Source organism: Pomacea canaliculata, linkage group LG5 (genome assembly GCF_003073045.1).
Source record: "Pomacea canaliculata isolate SZHN2017 linkage group LG5, ASM307304v1, whole genome shotgun sequence".
In the NCBI taxonomy this organism is placed as follows: domain Eukaryota; kingdom Metazoa; phylum Mollusca; class Gastropoda; order Architaenioglossa; family Ampullariidae; genus Pomacea; species Pomacea canaliculata.
In genome coordinates this window covers 23,572,884-23,593,565 of record NC_037594.1, presented here as the reverse complement: position 1 = coordinate 23,593,565, position 20,682 = coordinate 23,572,884, and the positions used below count along the sequence as shown (strand labels likewise).

Genomic DNA, 20,682 nt, shown 5'->3' with positions numbered 1-20,682 from the left:
ACTGGTTAAAATAAGTGATAAAAAACGAAATCTTCTCTACAGTTCAGTTCTTCATATTATATATTACACGAACCTTTTGCATAACAGAAGAAAAGTGAGGTGTGTGTGTGTGTGTGTTTTTTTTAATAAATGAAGATGATGACGGACATGATCTTACTCAATGATAGTATGGCCCACTGCTTTGACACCCACACCTGTTCCAGTAACAGCATCCACATCAAAGACAAGCAAGACTTTCGGGAGAAAAAACGACTTTCAGTGACAAGGAGAACATAAACATGATCCAAACGCAGCTTGAAAGCAAAAGCTTCCATCTTGTCGGCGAAAATACCTGCTGCTCTTTTGACTTCAAAACTGTGGACGAAGAGACATGTCTCGATTAAAAGCCAACATATTTTCTGCCATGACCCACACTTTGCCTGACAGCAACATAATGTAAAGTCTACTTTACATGGAAGACAAAGAGGAGATATGTAAGAGAGAGATTACGCAGTTGAAAAAAATTAAGATGAATTACTTGACAAAAGGAAGAAAATTCCGAGAGTAATGTGAGAGCTCATGCTAAGGAGAATACACAAGGCTCTCTGATAGACCAGAGGCTTATAGCTCAGAGTCATCCTACCCACAATATTGTAGAGAATGTTTCTAACCTCCGTTTAAAGCTGGAATAAAAGTTCTCGTACTTTCGTTAAGGGCTTCGCCCACCTTCTAACTGAAACGTCTATCTAACTGTTCCTCCGACTACCAACACTATAACCTTTTGTCAACTGGTAGTCTTTATGATACAATTCTACTGTTGACTCTTTCTCTCCCCACTTTTTTTTTTGTTCATTTCCTTCTTCTCATCGGTTCATTTTTCACTTTGCCCTTCTTAACCCTTCACAGGTACTACATCTTCGCAGTCATCCATCTCCTCTATGTACGGCCTGTCTCCTCGCGATGCTGTACAAAGTCTGCTTTGTCAACACACCCTTACCTCAGTCGGAATAAGAAGGCAGCAGCCTTCAATCATCTGGACGTGGTTCGTGGGTCTTCACCGACGCAGGGGCACACACGAGAAAATCCAGTAGTAGTTTGTCATCCACTTCTGGCAAAAATTTGAACTTCCTTTGTTTGTTTTTTTTGTTTGTTTTTTTTTAACTTAAAGGACAGTGAAGAAAACGTCAGGTGTGTGGTAACAGTATAAATTTAAATAATTGGAATATTTAAACAAACAAAGAACGGGAAATAATCTAATATGCTGCCATAAAAAAAACTGAGATGCTTTTTTCCTTCGTATTTCAGGAAATGATGGGAGTCTAATAATAAAATACAGTAGAAACTCCTTATTAAGGACATTCTTTTTTATCATCCCCAGTCATATCTACCACCCGCACGAGTTGAATTGACCCCACAATAATTATAAATAACAGGTAGCCATATTATCGTCCCGACACTGAGAGTCAAATCGATCCAAGACAAGAAGACTATCGAATTATCTCCGATAACAGGAGTAGCTAGTATCGTCAAATGTTACCAACAAAACCAGACTTGTTACACTTGTACACGTACTTTTCTGTATCTGGTCTTCTTACCTGGAACCAACTGCCACTCCATATTTGCGCATGTGTTGATGTGTTCTTACATATGTGCGTTATAAATTGATGTACCAAGAGTGTGTTTTATCAATACATCGTCGTCATCATCGTTATTATTATTAGTATTAGTAGTAGTGGTAGTGGTGGTAGTAGTAGTGGTAGTAGTATCAACATCATATTGGATCAAAGGTATTGGTGGTCTTCAGATCTCAGTAAACTTGGCCTTTGTTGTACTTCTAGAATTAAGGAGAACACATTAAAGTAGAGGAGCGCAGAGAGACATAAAAAACTCACACAAAACATAACAAACAAATAAGCAGAAGAAAAAAAGCAAGAAAAAAATACAGACAAAACACATAACATAAAACAAATAAAGAGAACAAAAAAGCAAGGAAAAAAACAAAGATACAGACAAAACACAGAACATAACAAAACACATAAGCAGAACAAAAGAGTAAGGAAAAAAACAAAAATAACGAAACAAAACAAAACAAAGCACAAACTATAACAAAACAAGACTCAAAACACAAGAGACAAAAAGCAAAACATAACATAATCAAATATAAAACATAAAAATAAAACATAACACAAAATACATCGAACCAAGACCAAACAGAGCACAAAAAGTTGACCTAAAACGAACGTTCAGATGTCAACGAGTGCAAAAATATTTTGTTATGCATTAAAACAGGAGACAAGCTTGCAAATGCTGTGCAATATTTTTATGTCTATTCTAGAATTTTCCACAAGTTTTCTCCTATCTGTTTCTCAGTTTCCGCCTGTCTGTCCCCCACCCCTCTTTCTCTATCTCCACCTTCTGTTTCCTTCGTTTCCTTGTCTCTCTCTCTCTCTAGCATGTGCAAGATAAAAAAAAAAAAAAATAAAACCTAGCCGATGGAGGTTGAAAGCCTTTCTTTGTTTTCGCAATAAGGTCTCTTGCATGTCTCTTATGAAAGAACTCATTGTTAAGACACAAAGGAACACAATTGAGAACAATCACAAAACTTTTCTTGAAATGTGCACTTTGTCTTCGAGGTAAGGGCGGGAATACGAAAGGCCCAGCATAAATGTCAGACAGTCTCGGCGAACCAAGATGAGGGATGAGGATCGTCGGATTTAGGACAGGTAAAAGAGAGAATATTTCTTTTGGAATTAACTGTAGTCTCCCAGAGGATGACGTCAGCGCTTGGACAGTTACCTATAAAAGCTCCCGAGCAGGTTTCATTGGCTACCTCTCAGCAGCGCCATCTACATCTTGAAGAACATTTTCGCAAGGTGAGGTGTCCACTATATTTTGTGGTCTATGGCATGGAATGGAAACAATGAGTGTAGAATTTTTTGCGGCGTTGTAGTTTTCTTGAGGCCTTTCTTAACCGGGAGAATGCAGTCAAGTGTCTGACCAGGATCGGAAATGTGTGAGAAAAGCACAGAAAATCAGTGGCATAGGGATGTGAAGGGCATTCTAGAATCTTTGATCAACATGCTGAGTCCAAGACATAACTAATGCCTTTGCCAAGACGATGGAACTTTGTGGAACTTCAGAGGTTGGACGCTTCGACTCTTCGCCCGGTTAGGAAGGGCCTAAAGGAAAACCACTGTGATTAGTAAACTACCCCCAGCTGTGTTTTAGTGAGATAACAAATGGCTTATGTCTTACAAAATAGAGCTTGGCTGTTGATTGTGTTAGGAGACAAGTAGTAGCCGTGGCTCACACAGAGTTTAATCAGCCAGATAGCTGGCTTGGAAGGTCCGCCTCTGGAAATTTTATCTCTCTCTGATAAGATTTCCAGTGTAGCAGAATTGTATTTTAGAAATAATCTCACGTGTATTTTGTTTGAAAGTAATACCTGGCCAAGCTCTTTCAATTTCTCTGAAAGCAGACGTTTTATTAACATGCTGAAATTTAAACTTAACCTGCATTTTAAGCAACATGCTGCCGTACCACACTGGCGGTCTGTGATGGTCGAGTTGGGGGAAAGGATGAGTCTAGTGGTGATGATGGTGGTGCTGGGAGGGGATGTGACCCTGGTGTCCCCAACCAGAGCACAACAGGTGTAGTAATAAGTGTCCAGCCTGCATCAACAATCATTGCTAAATCGCAAATTTGCTTTTTCAAAAATGAAAGATGATGTCTCCATAGTTCCACAGTGTAATTCCAGAATGCAGAGTTTGACAAGAAAAGAAATAGGCGGTGAGTCCTGGAATATATGGCTGAGCCAACCACGGCTGAATATTACCACGTGACTGAAACTGTCCTGATGATCCTCACAAGTAAAGAGTGACTCTGTAATAAGGGTGTCGATTACTACTATGATAAGGAACTGTTTTGGTTTTTGGAAAAAAAAATCACTAATTTGTTAAAACGGCTGGTCATGCAGACGTTAAGTGACGGTTTTCAGTCGCCATTAAAAGCAACAGAATGCGTCGTTGCCGCGTCATTATGACGTCATTGAAAGTGAACCAATCAGGGATGAGATCTAGGCTGGATTTCAGATCTTGAAAAATATGTCTCAAATTTCCGGTCTCCAGTGCAAGTCGACTTTACTAAACGTGGTCTGAATAGTTGACCTGCCACTTGAGACCAACGTCTCACTTAAGACTCATATGCCACACAAACATTTCAGAAAATAAGCCGAAAAACGTGGCCTTAGTGTCGCCTGACTTATGACCTTACATACAGCCGACTCCAGGGTCCTCATATAGGACAACGACCTAATGCCGGGAATAGCAAAAAAATAAAAAAAAAAAATTAAAAAAAGCCACCTCTTTAACTGACATGGCCGTCACGGTTCACTTCATGCAAGTACGGTTTCCGTTAGACAAAACGAGACATTGGATAGTCCTCGGCTATTGTCCTGTTTCCAACATTAGGCTCGTTTGTAATGGAGATTATTTTATATGACATCCGTGTCTGAAACATCTGTAGATTACCACTTTTCTGAACTAAATCAGCCGACTAGAATTGCGACTGTTACATGTTTGCTAGTGTGTCACAGCCATGCGGGTAGCATGATGCCTTGCAATGAAAATTGAAACGGGAAAAGATTTCTAGATTTTCTGATTGTAGTCTCCAGCATTCACAATTAAGTGCCACGATTATTGGTGTTATTTACTTGGTGTTTCCATACATAATATACTTGTTTCTGTTTCAGGGGCTTTCCGCCACTCGTCCACAATGAAGGCTTGTTACATCTTCTTACTGTTGGCCTTACTGGCTACTGCGTCCTTTGCCCAGATGCGTGAGTACCACATGAATATTAACTGGAAACTGAAGATTTCCTAGTTTTGCAAAATATAAATTTATAATAAAATGAAAACATGGGTTTTAGATTACAGAATACCATGCATGCACCAACGATTTCTTCACTTATTCTTAAATACTGCATGGGTCTTGAGTTAAGCACAATTAGTTAAACTTTCTCCTGACCATCTGCTTGTGGTACATCTTCACAAGAAGATGGTACAAGTTCATCTTTTCTCACCCTTTCCAGTTGTTATACTACTATACTACTAACCCGAATCTGTTGCTCACTTAACTGGAAAGTTTCTGAAAGCAATATTCGCTAATCAAGGCACCAACATGGTTTTCATGCATAGTTTTGGCTCTCAGTCAACAATTTTTTGGCATGATCCCACTTAGTCATCCATGAGTCTCATGTTTTCGGGCACGATAAGTGTATCTAGTGTGATAAGTGGGACTTATTTATTATACCTTCGAGATAAGGGTGTGCAAATACCCGATAAATGTAAGTACCTGTCATCTTGAGTTCATCTAATACTAACACAGACTTCAGAGAATGAAATTTTATTGCTGCAAGCAAGTGGTCTGGCATGAAACACTTGTGAGAGCGAGAGAAAAGAGGAAAGGTGTTGATCACATCCTACATGAGAAAAAATATAATAAAGGTGTGTCTGCAGAAACTCAGAACAGAATCTATATAGGTGAAAACAACTTTCTGATATTTTATTAGACTGAACAGCTTTTTAACAATGCAGAATGCACAAATTCAGCTGGTAAATACCAGACACAAAAAAACAACCCAAACATTAATAGAGCAATGAAATAATAATTGTAATTCATGACCATTTCTAGTGGAACGGGATAAATTAAGGGAAGCGGGAATCTCATGAAAGAATAATTTCGGTAAAGGGATAACAATATGCAACCAGACCGCCCTGTTCGGATTTACCTGGGACTGCACCACGACTAACTGAGGATGATACAGGGAATAGACAGAAGAGAGTAGAAGGAAGGAAGAGATGGAAGGGGAGGAGGAACAGGCAATCTCACTGTTAACACCACAATCTTTTCATAAATATTGATATTAATTGTAGACAGCTGCTCACACTAATCTGCTTGCGACACGTGGTCGTCTCACATCTGGGGTCTCAGTTCCTCCCGAGTGCAAAAGAAATGAGCGCGAGCCACGTGTATCATCTACTTTTATCTACGTTCATTGGCTTGTAGGAAATGTACTAACCATCCAATCTATGAGCGACCATTGGTCAACCCTTAAATGGATAGAAACCCACCCCTTGATAAATATATCATACATGCTGTTAGTGAATGGATATTGAAATGAGAATGACTTTTAAGGAAGAGAGAAATTATGAATATTTGGGAGACATTAATATTATCTTTTTTAATGTTAGAAGGAACATCATTCATTCTTGTTGCTTGTTCTATTTTCAGCAAACATGATGCTTCCCATGATGATGGGTGGTGGCAGCGACAGTGCCTTGATGCCCTTGATGATGATGATGATGATGGGTGGAGGCGGCTCGCAGGGTGGTGGTGGTGGAATGAACATGATGTTACCGATGTTGGCCATGGGCGGTGGCAGCGACATGTCGATGAGAATGATGATGATGATGATGATGAATGGCATGGGAGGTGGCATGGGCGGTGGTATGGGGAGTCCGATGGGAGGCGGTGGTATGATGTAACAAACTCGTGTCGAGCTCGTGCGGTACGTCTCAATGCTCTCGAACCAGCTTGAATGCTGGGAATGCTTGGAATGCTGGGAATGCTGCTTGGGTGAAGAGAAGAAGAACCGTGCACCGCAGTGCTTGTTTGGTTGAACGGTGTATAAACAACTCGTCTCCTGCTTTCACGAAGCAAACATCATCTGACGACCACATAGACCTCCATCAACACTCTCCTTCCATCGTCTTCGTTGACCTCTTGAATCTGAGCATTAAGTCAATGTCTGTATCCCGTCTATTCAAATTCAATAAAATCTTTCACATTCCTTTAGTAGTCAGACTGATTTTGTCAGAAACATGGAAGGAAAATGACCTGTTCATCTTATTGGATGGCCCATTTACCATGTAAAGTTCTATTTACACATTTTGTACAAATTAATTTTATTTTTAAATTCTTCAAAAACCGGAAGTATTTGCTTGTTTTAGAATCTAAGCTAGTGTTTTGTTTTGTGTGCTCATTTTCATACGCTTTTATAACCTGTTTTATGATCCTTGAAGGACGCACCTTTATTATGAAGGCTTATATCTTGCTTTTCTTAAAATGAACTTTATTCATTTATTTATCTATGTTGTTTGTTTGTTTGCTAAATAATAAAAGTGTGGTCTTCATCTTTCGCTTCAATACCAGAGGTGAACTCTTTGAAAATAAACTCAATCATGACGGACTTTTTGAATTAAAAATAATGCTGTTGAGATTTTTCACCCTCCCCACCTACACCCCCGCTATAGTCATTAAGGACTCAAAAAACTCCTATGCAAGTGGATGAACTCAAAAACTCCTATTAAACATGATAGTTCAACTGTTGACTTCTGTCTTACTTTTTAAGCTATTTCTTCCGATGTCCAAGAAACTAATTTTAATATGACCTTTGCCTGAAATAATCCTCGCGACTTTAAAGAACAGCAAAATCAACTGACAGCCATTTCTATCCCCGCCTACATGGTAACTTAAATACTTATTATAATGCTCAACCCTCCAAGCAGCCATTATTATTAATACTTGAATACTTTTCTGCGTATAGTCGACGTATTTTCTGAGAAGGCGCAAGATAACAAAACAAAAGAAAACCAAAAAAAAAAAAAGACAAAAAAAAAAAAAAAAAAAAAAGAAAGAAAAAAGGAGTGGACAGTTCAGGGTTCAGAAAGGTTTCTAGTCGTGGTAAAGTCATCTGTGGATAGTCTTCCTTTTAAAGAGTCTAGCAGAAAAAAGTTATTAATTTCTGTGACAGACATAAGGTGGATGGATGAGCTTGCAACTTTCATATTCAACATGACTTCGCGGAAAGCCGGATCCTGATTTCACATTAACACAAACATTTAAGATGAAATATTTGACAAGCTGTCTCATAGATTGATCTATGGTGTTCACTGCTGGTATAACTTGCTGGGTTGGTTAATTTTGGTCTCATTCAGCCGTGTCTCTGAACATTCTCCTCGTCGACTTGTCTAAAGGTGAAGTTCACATAGATACAGAATATATATGTATATAGAAACAAATATCACATTCCTAGGTAAAGTATAAGTTCTAAGATTGTTCTTTTCAAAAATAGCAGCGTTGAAACGGAAAATAAACACATTGAAAACAACACAAATGATTACAGAAGTTTTATAATCTTCTCAAATTGTGTACACCGGCAGAGCCTGGGAACTGGTAAATAAGAGATCAGTGTTAGCAGCCGGATGTGTGTAGGGAGAGCCTGTACAGAAAAACTGTGAGTTTGCTCTCAAGTCATTTTTTTTTTTTCATTTTATATCGTCCTTTGCCAGCAGAAATGCAGATGATAATTTCTGAAAACGGATGTTTGCTTTGAAACAAGTTTTAATCATTTAATCGGTTAGAAATAGTTAAAGAAAAGTATTCGTTATTATTTTCAGTACAGTTGTTTTGTAATCATCATAATCATATTATAAATGCTTATTGTAAAACAACAAAACATTCCACAGATAGAACGTATTAAGTTTCTTTGGTTAAAAAAATAAAAATAAAAAAACCTAGAAACGCCTGTGCTGGGTCATCACTATCATACTTCATGTATACACTTATTTCCTTGAGGGATTATGTGTCTCAAAGGGTATCCTTGTATTCAAATATTCTTGACGTTAACACAGATTTTTTTCATTTCTTATATAGATGTTGGATTTTGACATATCTATATCATCTGCCATCGGATTTCTGTTTACGAGTATTTTCAAATGACATCTTACAATGTCAGCAAATAAGATGGACCCAATGGAGTTTACAGTTACTGCCTTGTTGAATCGTTGTGATTTGTGTAATAAGTTTAAAGTGTAGTACGGAAAATGACATTTAACTTTACCAAAATGCATGTCCGCTTTGAAGATGCATGGACATCAGAAGTCTAAGTTAATATGTTAATCTTTTGCTTCTGACAGACGAATAACTATTTTACATTTTTGTTTGTGATTTGTCTTTACTTATAATGTAGAAGTCTCTAAAAACCAAACCCCGAGATCGCCATAAGAGATGCTGTCTGGCTGGTCAATAATTAAGACCCGGTTGCTAAACATACACTACACTTATGTATGCAGGGAATTCCAGATCAGATTACAATTGTATGCAAATAATATTTAAAAGAGTGTAGTGTCATATCAAACTATGAAAATACACTTAAAGGCATTCGAGATTGGGCTATAAAAACCACCTTTGGTGAGCATCAAGATTCGTAACATTAACACTTTTGTAAAGATGGTCAGAAAAAAATGCACGCGACATCTACATAACGGAAAGAACAGATTCAATTTTTATGCTAACAATTCCTACACCGAATCCGTTACATCTCTAAAAAATACAGAAGTACATATAAGTCTAGCTAGCATATCATGTCGCCTTCGTGATGCGATAGACACTTGCTGTCTTCCTTAGGCACACCACAGGTAAAGGGAAATAACTGTGTTTCAGCATGATTTATTCACGCTAATTAAGACTGTAGCTAATAAAAAATTTTATTAATTTTATTTTGCTGCTGTTTCAATGACATGGGATGCAGACTAATTAATTACCGGCTATTATGTGATAAGTTCCTCTTGTGTTTTGCTGTGTATTTGATGTGTTAATACCACTGTCGCCAAATTAAGCAAGAGTTATTTTTTCCACTGAATTCTTTGCATGTACATAAAACAACAACAGCATGTGAGATGGTATGATTTTCAATTTGCCCTCTTTACAAAAAAAAATTATAAAGTGTTATCTCATTGTTATCACTATTACGACCATCTAATGATACCGACTCCAAGAAATCACTTACTGCGTCTTTGCTGTACAACAGTTTCAAAGACAACATTGCACAACAATGGACTGAACAAAAACAAATTATATTTATAAAAATGTCATAGTTGTTATTACATGTCACTGCGAAAGATTATTTTTGCTTGGAAATTGTTTGTATGCTGACAAGTTCTAGTCTTTGTCAGGTACTTCATTGAGAGAAACTGTTTCTGATGATCAACAAAAGTAATCTTGGAACACTGACTGTAATGTGAAAGTTTAGCACATTTTCTGTCAGTTAGCCTGCTCGCCAGGTTTATATTCATAACAGTTGACAATATTTGCATGTAGTGATCGATGAACTTGTCTCCAGGTAGGAGGCACTACAAGCCAACATGAAATACACAGCTTTTCTGGTTTTGCTGTTCCTCCTGACACCGCGGGCAGACGGACAAGCTCGAGCCAACTCGAGTGAGTGTAATTTTATTATAATCATAATAATTATCATAATAATACTCATAATTATAATAATCATAATAATCATCATCAATGTTTGGCTATATCCTTATCCTGTGGTAGCAGGAGTGACAACTTCGTATTTTTTTTACCCAGAGTTACCGCCCATATGGCTCCAAAATATATATATATATGTTCTTTTGCTGAAAAAAAGCCATACTGACACCCCTCGACGTACTTAATAGAATCAATCATCAATGGGTGATCCAGTCATCCGATTTAAACTGAAAAGTGACCTCACGCACTCATCACGAAAATTTTCTGTTGATATTTTTTTCAGACATGAAGTTGCTTCCCCTCTTCTTCAACAATCTTAACGGAGAAAACTCCATGTTATACATGATGGCAATGCGGAACCCACAGATGATGCAGTACATGCTACCTCTCGCGGCTGGCTCTGGCAACGACAATCTCACGAGACTTCTGACGATGATGCTCGGCACTAGGGGGCTAAAAGGCACAGCTGCCGTAGGAGGAACAGCGAAGGGCGGAAGAGCTTTCTAATTTCTAAGACACGGAAGTTGTCTCCCTTTGCGGTAGTGGCACAGGAACTCTCTAGACAGCAGAAACTCCTTTAGCTACATGTTCAGCCCCGCTTTGGCTACAATTTACTTTTTTAACTACATGTTGAGTCTGGTGACTTTATCTCCTGGGGCTGAAGTTATGAAACGAGGCGAAGTCTTTGTCCTGGAGCAGCATGGGGAACCCTAGGACAAGCGAGTTGTTTCCGAAGTTAAAGCGGTGTCCACACCCCGGCAGATGTCGCATTAATACTGTATGTCAAAATGTCAAAACATGTCAAAACATGAAGTAGTCTACTCTACATGGTGTCTAGGCTACGTATTGTTATTATGAAAATAATACTTTTTTATTTTGCCCGAGGGAAACGACTTTCTCTCGCTTCATAACCACGCCCCATCCTCCCTCCTCCCCTGTTGATGCAGGAATTTCTTTCAAATTAATGTAGACTGTTTTATGATCCCTTGAGATTTCAGACAGTTTCTGGATATCCGATGAAGTTCAAGGTGTTAATGTTTGGTAAATAAAGTTGTTGTGTTGCTTGGAGGACATTTGCATTCAACGAAATGTGTGGTGTTGTTATCACGTGCAAAAAATATATATGCTGAATATAGCTTGTATTTGTTTTGTTTGTTTGCTTGTTTGTTTGTTTGTTTGTTTTTTGGTGGGAAGTTGGAGTCCATCTCGTTCTCGCTACTTTCTATTTCCACAGCCCTCTATGGAGTCAGGTATCCCTTCCTTACAGCGGAGTCAAACAGCATTTAGCTAGCTACACGGGTATCGAACCTGCGCTCTTTTCGGTTTCAATAACTCTAACCACTTGGCTATCCACTTCTCATGTCTTTGCTAAAGATTATGATAAAACACTTTGCCTATCGATCTCTTATCGTTTTTAGTGGTACAAGGAAAACTTCTGTCGTCCTTATGCAAGGTTTTTGATTTCTTTATGTAGTTTAACCAAATACAATCTCCTACAGGCAACAAACTTTCATATCTCGGTCATGTATGCCATCTGGTGAACAAGAGCAGACTTCACAGTCAAGTAAGTTTGCATTATCAGTTTAGGGAGTCGTAGGCCACATCCCCTTGCCTCTCAGATGCCACAAAATAAATTTATTGCACAAATGAAGTCCGTTATAGAAGGCAGGTGCCCATATTTTAGCAAAAACTATTGGTCCAGCAGTTCTTCCTCTGTCCCCAAAAACAGACAGCAGCAAGACAAAGAAACTCGTGACCAAACATGCAAACTGCTTCGCTACTGATTCAGATTCATGAAGTCAGATAAGACTAAAGGGAAAGCTTAATCTTTTCGCTATGTCCGACGTTTGTAAAATCCAAACACTTTTTAAAAGTACATAAAGATAACTGTGGTCATCCAATCGCTGAGACAAACTTTTTTTTCAAAGGGAATTTGTGTATTATAACTTCGACTGTTTAAAGAAACATTCATAGTTAAATAATCAGTTAGATTTACTTCCTTTCACTGCCAGTGTTTTTTCATGAAACACAAGACCAGCGTTTGGAATTTCAGCGACATTTTCGTGGTACACCAGAAACTTCTCGTAACGGTTAAGGGACATACGGTCTGGTTCGGCCATGTGGCCTGCCACAACAGTCTGTATAAGACCGTCCTTCGGGGTTCCTTGAAGGGTAGTGGACATCGAGAGACAAGACTTAGTGGCAAATGTGAAGGAATGGACTGATCACTCCTTGCAAGAGCTGCTCCCCATCGCGCAAGTGGCAGGCTCACCTGATTGCTAGTAGTAGCGAGCCACCTTAACTGGTTGTCAATCAGCACCAGTCAAGTGGGGATGATGATGATGAAATTAAACTTCTCTGCAGTTATTTACGGTTAGAACAGTTGTTGTATAAAAGAAGCTTAAAAGCAGATACAATTCTGTATTCCTAATAATACCAATGTTCTTTGAATATTCAGTCACCAACATTTGTAGTCTGAAAGATAGAAAGATAGATTTACATTTATGTTTATGATACGTAGTAACATTCTTCAGAAAACAATACTTAATAAAATCAATTCCCAAACTGGAAAAAGGATTTTGTCCTGATAAATTAAGTAGAAAAGAACTATTATTTATTCAGTATTTAACAAAATATTTAGAAACAGTTCAAGTCCTAATAGAGGAGGCAATGTAAAACGAATTACGCACTGCTTTACAGGAATTTAACATTTAAGAAAAGGTTACTTGTAAAGAATTAATGAATATTATTTTAGTTGTAGCAAGTACACTGTATTACATCATATTCATCTGACAGGTAGTTAATAAAAGGAGTTGGTTTGATTTTCAAGTAAAATTTAACAGTAAATGAAAGCGTGCCATTAAATAAAAAGATACGTTTTACGAAGACATAGTAAAAATGTCAAATATTTTTGCTCACGATATTTTGCCCCCATATCAAATTTTTCTCTAGCAGCTGGTAGTGTTCGGGCTAACCGTCTTTTCTCACCCTCGTTAGAGGACTGAAGACGTCCCGGAAACAAAGTCCACTTACCATTCCGTGACCTTTGCACCCGTCAACATCGCAGTGTTTACGTAAGCTGATGACACGTCAGGTGTCACGAAGTCGGTCAGCACGAGCACCAGAAAAAGATGGATGGTCTCGTCAACATTCACCACGAAGACTGTCTGACAAGGGTTGCTTTCATCACGGATCTGCCTTTTGTCTCCCAGTAAATGTTTCCCCATCAACAGATGACGAAAGAAAGAGCGAGAAATATTCTAGTCATGAATATTTTTTTAACAAACCTTGTTTATTTAATCATCATTATCATCATCATCAGCAGCAGGAACAACAACTTCTTCTTCCAAAAAAAAAGTACTAACGTACATGTCCCAAAATATAACACACTGTATGATATGTAGCTTGGGTTTGAGACAGTCGAATACAGTCTGTAGTTGCATCTGCGGTCCAACCTCTGTTGTTTCTTCTTTAAGTCTCTACAGAAGAAGTAACCAGAAGCATCGTCCTCAGTAATTTTGGTGAACTGATTGGTCAGGTGTTTCAAGAGACCCAACAGGGTGGTTTTATTATTGTCTCAGGACATGCTTTCTTGTCTTTAGCATTGTTATTTGCTAATTACATTCTTCTCACGATTTTGTTTGGAGAATACATTCATCTTCAAAGTTGCTACGTTCTCACGACAAAGATATTAGTTGTTTTCGTTATTTTTGCTTTTTGTGCTTGTTTTATATATAGAGAGAGAGAATGGGGAAGAAACTTGAATGGAATCTTTATAGTGTTATTCATGGTTTGAGGTTTTTTTTTATAAATTCCTGAAATGCTAGAAACTATAGAGTTTATAATTATGTGAAAATTTAACTGCACGGAAATTTAATTGCACGGATATTACACATTAATTATGCAAAGATCCATCCTACCCACATGAGCAAATACAAACATACATAGATGTCATCTATGGCATGTTTTTTCTGTCACTCAAACCACACCCACACAGTGACGCACGTGCGCACTCACACACATACGCCCACGTGTGCGCGCGCAAACACCAGTCAAACACCACAGACCCAATACACTATGCGCCTCAGGGAGGAGTGGCTCAAAACATCACAACATACAATGGCCAGACTATAAAAATATGTTTTGACAATACTTCCTGACAGGTGACATAGAACAGGTATAAAAGATCCCGCCACAGAGCTTGCTTCATTATTTGATGTTTGTGTTTGTGAGCCTAGCGTGTTCCAAGAAACACCGGCTTTTAGTAGGAAACTCGACCCCAGAGTCCGTTAACAGTGGTATGTATGCCATCACTTAGTTGATTGTGATTGCTTTGGAATTTAATATTAACTATTGAACACTCTTTTGTGGTTGTAATCCAGATTGAGCAAATGAGATTATCTCATGAAAGGAGCTATTCTTTTCCTCTCTCTCTCTCTCTTTCTCTAGTCTTTCTTTATCTTTGAATGTTTTCTAAATATTTTTTTATTTGTTTCTTTGGGTTTTTTGTGTTTATTTTTTTTTTTCATCAAATGTCAGATTAAATACAGTAGAGTAGCACTTGCTTGAGGAAAAGTTTGCATGATGTGGTGATTACTTACCACTGTCCAACTCAGTGTATTCATTTTTTTCTGGCTGATAGATAACAACATCAACATCACCGCAGGCTTCTGAGCTCATCACGTGCTCGCGATTGTCTTGTAAGCTAGTGAACTGCCTGCAGGTATCAAAGACTGAAGCAAACCTCAGGATGTGGAAGCTGTTGTTGGTGTCTGTCGTCTCTGCTGTCGTAACGTCCGTGGTGGCTCAGACCGGCAGCCCCTTTCCTTTGTTCGGAACCGGGCCACCCTCTGACCCTGGGGCACTGGGAACCTTTGGAGCATCCAGTCCTACAAGTGGAGGCTCTGGCATGTGTAAGTAGAGCTGCTGTTATGGTTAGCACACTAATTGCAAGTCCTTCTGCATCAGTGTTGCAAGACCGTGTGTGAGCATTATGTGTGTTGTAATATTTGTGTCTTTGTGAATGTGTGGGAGCGTGTACAGAAGATATTGGTAACTTTTTTTTTTTTTAACATGTTACCGTTTGCTGCTGGAGCTGATTCCTACTCTGATCTTCTTCCTGTTCTTCTTGCTCCCTGTCTTCTTTCTTTTTCTCCATAATCGTAGGTTGTTGTTTTTTTCCTGACGTCAGCTTCGTTTCGTTTTCTTTCCCACAGCCTTCATGTTGCCACTTCTTATGCAACGGGGGGGGATGGGCGAAATGTCCTCTCCGCTGATGATGATGATGGCGATGCAGAATCCCAGTGCGTGGCCCTTCCTTTTAATGGGCAGCGGCAGCGGCAGCGAGATGTCTCCCTCTACTATGCTCATGTTCTCTATGCTCAACAAGGGCTTCATGGGCTGAGTGAGACATGAGGCACGGAGTCCTGGCTTGCGGCGTGAATCTTAGTTTTTGGCTCCTTATCATCTTCTTATACTTTGAGATATTTTTGAAAGTGTCCAAAATGCACGATTTAATACTTCCATTTTGTTTATGGTTGATTTTTTACAGCTTGTAAAGTTCAGTTATATATTTTTTTTCGCCCGCTGTAACAAAGTCGAAATAATTCATCAATCAATCCTTTCTTTTATTGTTTTTACATCAAATTGTCATTTATTTGTGAGCGTTGGGCTGAAAGCTGAGCGGCATATAAGCATGTACAATGTGCCACTGTTTTCTTACTTTTTAATATGTCGTCAATAAAGTCTCTCACAACAAACAGGTTCGAGTATACAAAACTTGTGTATATGTGTGTGTGTGATGGAGGTAAGTGCTCGTGCGTGCGTGCGTGCGTGCGTGCGTGCGTGCGTGCGCATGTTTTGACTTTAGTGTGCGTCTGTGTGCGTGTGTGCTTCTGTGTAAGTTTGAGAGGGAGAGCATAAGACAAGAAGAATTGTGGCTACATATAAAAATTGGGCATAGATAAAAATATGTAATTTTTTGTGGAGAACACTTGGTGTGCGGACTCAGCCAAGACAACAAGGGAGAGAATGTAAATAAGAAAATATATGATTATGAATATTTTATTCAAGGGTGTGCACAAAATATAACATTAAACGTGACAAGTACCCTCAGATAATCACAACTTCATGAATTTTTTTGCCACGAAAAAAGCGTTATTTTTATTTTCATCAGACAACAACAACAAAAATAAAGTAAAAATAATAATGGACGACAACTGCTTAGAGTTTAAAGTATTTTAGGACAACAAGCATACTTAAAATTTCTAGGTTATATACAGTTGAGTATATGTCATCTTCTACAGCATCAATATTAAAGCACGCTTCAGATTATCGTATGTACAGTTTATTATATACACAATTCTGGAACCAAATCTGAAATCATAATTTTGTCAAAGTTCACTGCACACTGCACCAACAGTCTGTGAGGGCAATCAGTTCTTTCACACAGTAAAACATCTTCAACAAATCTGCCATCGAGTTTACTGTCAGCTTTATATCTAACTTAAAACTGGTATTGTGAATCTTTTCGGTTTTCTTTTGTTTATATTGATACAAAGTGAGCATCTAGTCAAATAACAACACAAAGATTGCAGCATGTATCGTACTGCGTGCTTCCAGTCGACTAACACCGGACATCAACAGGATTTGATAAGAACTGTATTGATTCAACATAACACAACATGCCTGACTCGCCAGCCCAAAGCACAAAAGGGTATTGACTTAACAAAGAACCCCGGATGTCCACCCACGGGATAACTCTAATCACTACATCTCCTTTCTCTTGAGATTGTTCGATTATTGTGGAGAATCTTTACTTCGATAAATAAAATTCAAAACATTGTTATCAGTCTTTATAACGAATGGACAGGGTGATAATTCTGCCAGTACGAGACATTCGGTGCTGAACTGCTATTGGCAGAAAAATTGCTCCGATCTGGAGCATTTGTGTCTGACATCAGTAGCAGACCCCTGTCACTGGATGTCGACTCTGGACATTGATTAGGAACGTTGACATAAAGTGATGTCCAAGGGCCGGACTCACACACTGGTTCGTTGAGACTGATACCAACCTGTGGTTCACTTCTCACTGGGACTGGGTAAATCGGAAAAGGAAAGTCATTTAGAACAGGACTGGGTATGGGATTGCTCCGGCTGGAAGTTTCTTGACCTTCTGACCTTCTGACGTCACGTCTGCTATGTCGGAAGTTGCCCAGTGTTTGTACAATATATGACCGCGGTGCACACTGCTGCTGAATGACTGCTGAACTTTAAAACCCAGTCCTTTTCACTATCTAGCGTCTTGTGAGGAAGGGGATGTTATCACCTTTGTCTGTTGGGAGGCAGAGATTATCGCCCTTAACTGTGTACTTGTTGGAATGTGTGGAGGTGAGTCAGTTTTAAGAAAAGCGTGCATGACAGCATGAGTGGGCAAAAGGCTCACTGAACCTCTGTAGTTGGGGTAAAAACTGATTATTCCCACACCAGTCGTCGAAGAAGACAGACACTGTAGCGAATTTCTGAGTGAAAGAGTCCGGGGAATGGGAATAATTCCTTGTCTAGTCAAAGTATGGGACAAGTTTTGATTGCTTTGGCTATCTCCATATCGGTGAAAAAATGATGTAAAAATTTAATATTTGGTTGGAAGTGATGATAATGGAAAGAGTTATTATTGGCTTTTTTGTTCTTGTAACAGTGGAAGTTAAAATTCAATGTGAATACTCATAGCCAAGTAAACATTTCAGGAATTACCTAGGGGGAGGAAGGACGAATGGAAGTGAATCGTCGCCAGTCAGTGTATCTGCCGAGTTCTAACGTCTGCCCCTGTGTCCATTTTAAACTTGACATCACAACCGCCAAACTGAAGTAAAGTTGTCCATGGATGTTCTCTACTGTCACTCCACAAAGTCACAACAAAATGTTCCTCTACTTGTTTTTCTTTGACTGCCTGCAATACCTTTGTTCTGCATACTGTAGCAAAATGTCCAAACCTACCACACTTGTTGCACTTCCTTTCCTGAGCTGGACAAATATTTTTGCTAGCGTGTCACCTGCGACAACGATTAGAGCTTGAGGCGTTAAATGCTAATGACGCAAACCCACTCTTTTCCACTCTACCACGACGACGACCACTGAAGCCGCGCGAGCCACCATTTGCACCTCTGCACTGACCATGCGCTTGCTCACCACTACCACTACCACCGGCACTTTTCCTTGACTCTACTTTGATCGGACAGGTGTGCTTTCACCTGCTGATGTTGCCTTGCCAGCAAGATGGCGTCTTGGAGTGTTAAGTCAGCCTTTAATTGTAACTTTTTCAGACAAGTCACTGTCGAGGATCCCTAGTACGATCTCGAATGGCTTCGTCTTTGTCTCGCTTTGCAGCTAGCTCGTCCAGGTCTCTAATGTATTCTTCAACGCTTTCCTCTGGTTTCTGATGTCTAGTGTGCAATCGTGAACGCTCGTGGATGATATTGCGTTATGGAACAAAATAATCATCAAACTTTCCAAGAGTGTCATACTCTTGCTGCTGTTGTGCATCGAGACCAAATGACATGAAAGTGCTTTCAGCGCTCGAACCAGATTACCAGAAACAGGAGACAACATAAATTTAAATTTTATCAGTTGGTATTCACATTATATATTTCTCATTTCTGCAAAATTGCTTACCTTGAACTTTCTAGGATCACTACCATTCGTCATTATCTCACCACTGATGCAACTAAAACTCTAATCTGTGCCTTTGTGCTGTCGAGGATTGATTATTGTGATTCTCTTTGAGGCGGAATTCCCAAGTATCTTTTTGACTGACTTCAAAGGATCCAGAATAACCATGCTCGATCATCTGCAGACTATCTAGATATAAACACATCACCTATCAGACCATGTAGATATGAACATATATCACCTATCATTCACTCTTTTCACTGGCTGCCAGACCTACACCGTATAGCCTACAAACTTTCTACTTTGCCGTTTCTGGCACTGGTCTTCAGTTACCTCTCCGAACTCACCCCCATCTATACACCCGCTCATCTTCTGGCACTAAGCTTCTGCAAGTTCCACTAAGACAAAGACGTATGGACAAGCCCCATCCTACCAAGCCCCATCAACATGTAGTGGATTACCCGTCAGCCTTCGACACTCTAAGTCTCTTACCACCTTTAATTTCAAACTTAAGACACATCTTTTCAAAGATTTCACTACGACCCTGTCCTGACCCTGAGCGTGCATAACGTTTGTCTGTAATTTAATTTTGTTTAAATGAGTGTATGTTGTAGAAGTGAGCTAGTCTGTTATATGCAAATATCACAGCCTGAAAAACTAGTGGGGTAGTAGTGGGCCCCACTACACACTACACACCTTACCAGTTTTACAGGCTGGGATGGGTGCATGGTTGTTGATGATTTTGTCTATATATGATTGATGTAAAGCGCGGAGGACATTTTTGGAAAGGCCCTATACAAATTATGATAATAATCATCATCCATCATCTCTGAAACGAGGATATTTATCAAAATGTGCGCTGTTTAGCAGGCCTTTTAGTTTTTTTGTTTGTTTGTTTTTTTTTTTTTTTTCATTTCGAGCCGACGTAGAATCTTATGAGGGATACAATAGCGTGAACGATTAACATAAAATTGTTACGGAATAAAATACACAAACACAGTTTTGCCTTCTTGGAGTATTCCAGGGGATATAGAAATGATCGGACAAACGGTGACAATTTGCATAGATCCTGGAATTTGAGAGAAAGGGTGTGTGTGGAAATAGAGGAGGACAGAGATACAGAAGCCAGCGAGGTCTCCGTACAGTACAAGGGAGAGTACTGATGAAATTCTCGAGAGAAACTGAGAGGCAAGAGGAGATAATTTACGTCCCTGTTTTTACAAGTTATCCGCCGCTGTTCTTGCTTTAACACAATCGTGTTCACTTAAAGGTCAAATAAAAAAATCAGTAAAATACTAACATTTGCTAGAGGAAAGCTTAGAGTATATGTTTAATATTTTCATAATATTTATTTTGTAATTTCGAAAGAGTGTGAGCTTCAAAAGGTTTAAATGTGCACAGGTATGTCCGAGTGTTACAAACATTGATAAACCGAATAAAGAATTTACCAGGGCGAGCTGTGTGTGTGTGTTGGGTTTTTTTTTTTCGATCGTTCGTGCGCGCGCGTCTGTGTTGTTCTATAGCATGCAAATTAAGTGAGCTACAAACAAACATTTGAAGGTGTTGTCACCTGTTGTTTCCACCTCCCCATGTTACCTTCATGACACTCACGGATGCGAGGGGTAAGGAGGCTGTTTTCGAGGTGATAGATCCTTGCCGACTCACATAAACATTAATTAATTAAACAGCTCATTTACCATATGTCTGGGCCAG

General features: G+C 39.1%; 1 protein-coding gene and 1 long non-coding RNA gene across 4 annotated transcripts; both read left to right on the top strand.

Annotated features, from left to right (window-relative positions):
* The first annotated feature begins 2,729 nt into the window (after nt 1-2,729).
* On the top strand, nt 2,730-11,370 carry LOC112564731 (keratin, type II cytoskeletal I-like). Of its 3 annotated transcripts, none has more exons than XR_003099258.1 (5): nt 2,730-2,852; nt 4,730-4,816; nt 6,271-8,275; nt 10,163-10,260; nt 10,586-11,370. XR_003099258.1 is itself a non-coding variant. In XM_025239754.1 (2 exons), exons 1-2 carry the CDS (start codon nt 4,753-4,755, stop codon nt 6,522-6,524), a joined length of 318 nt encoding a protein of 105 aa, XP_025095539.1. In that variant the 5' UTR covers nt 4,730-4,752; the 3' UTR covers nt 6,525-7,363. The 3 variants fall into 3 exon arrangements, 1 of the variants encoding a protein (XP_025095539.1); XR_003099259.1 differs by having other exon boundaries at nt 2,736-2,852; nt 6,271-8,015; XM_025239754.1 differs by lacking the exons at nt 2,730-2,852; nt 10,163-10,260; nt 10,586-11,370 and having other exon boundaries at nt 6,271-7,363.
* Nucleotides 11,371-14,441: 3,071 nt separating this feature from the next.
* Nucleotides 14,442-16,063, top strand: LOC112564307. The gene is made up of 3 exons (XR_003099195.1): nt 14,442-14,600; nt 14,945-15,215; nt 15,519-16,063. It is a non-coding gene; the product is annotated as an uncharacterized LOC112564307 (long non-coding RNA).
* Nucleotides 16,064-20,682: the final 4,619 nt, after the last annotated feature.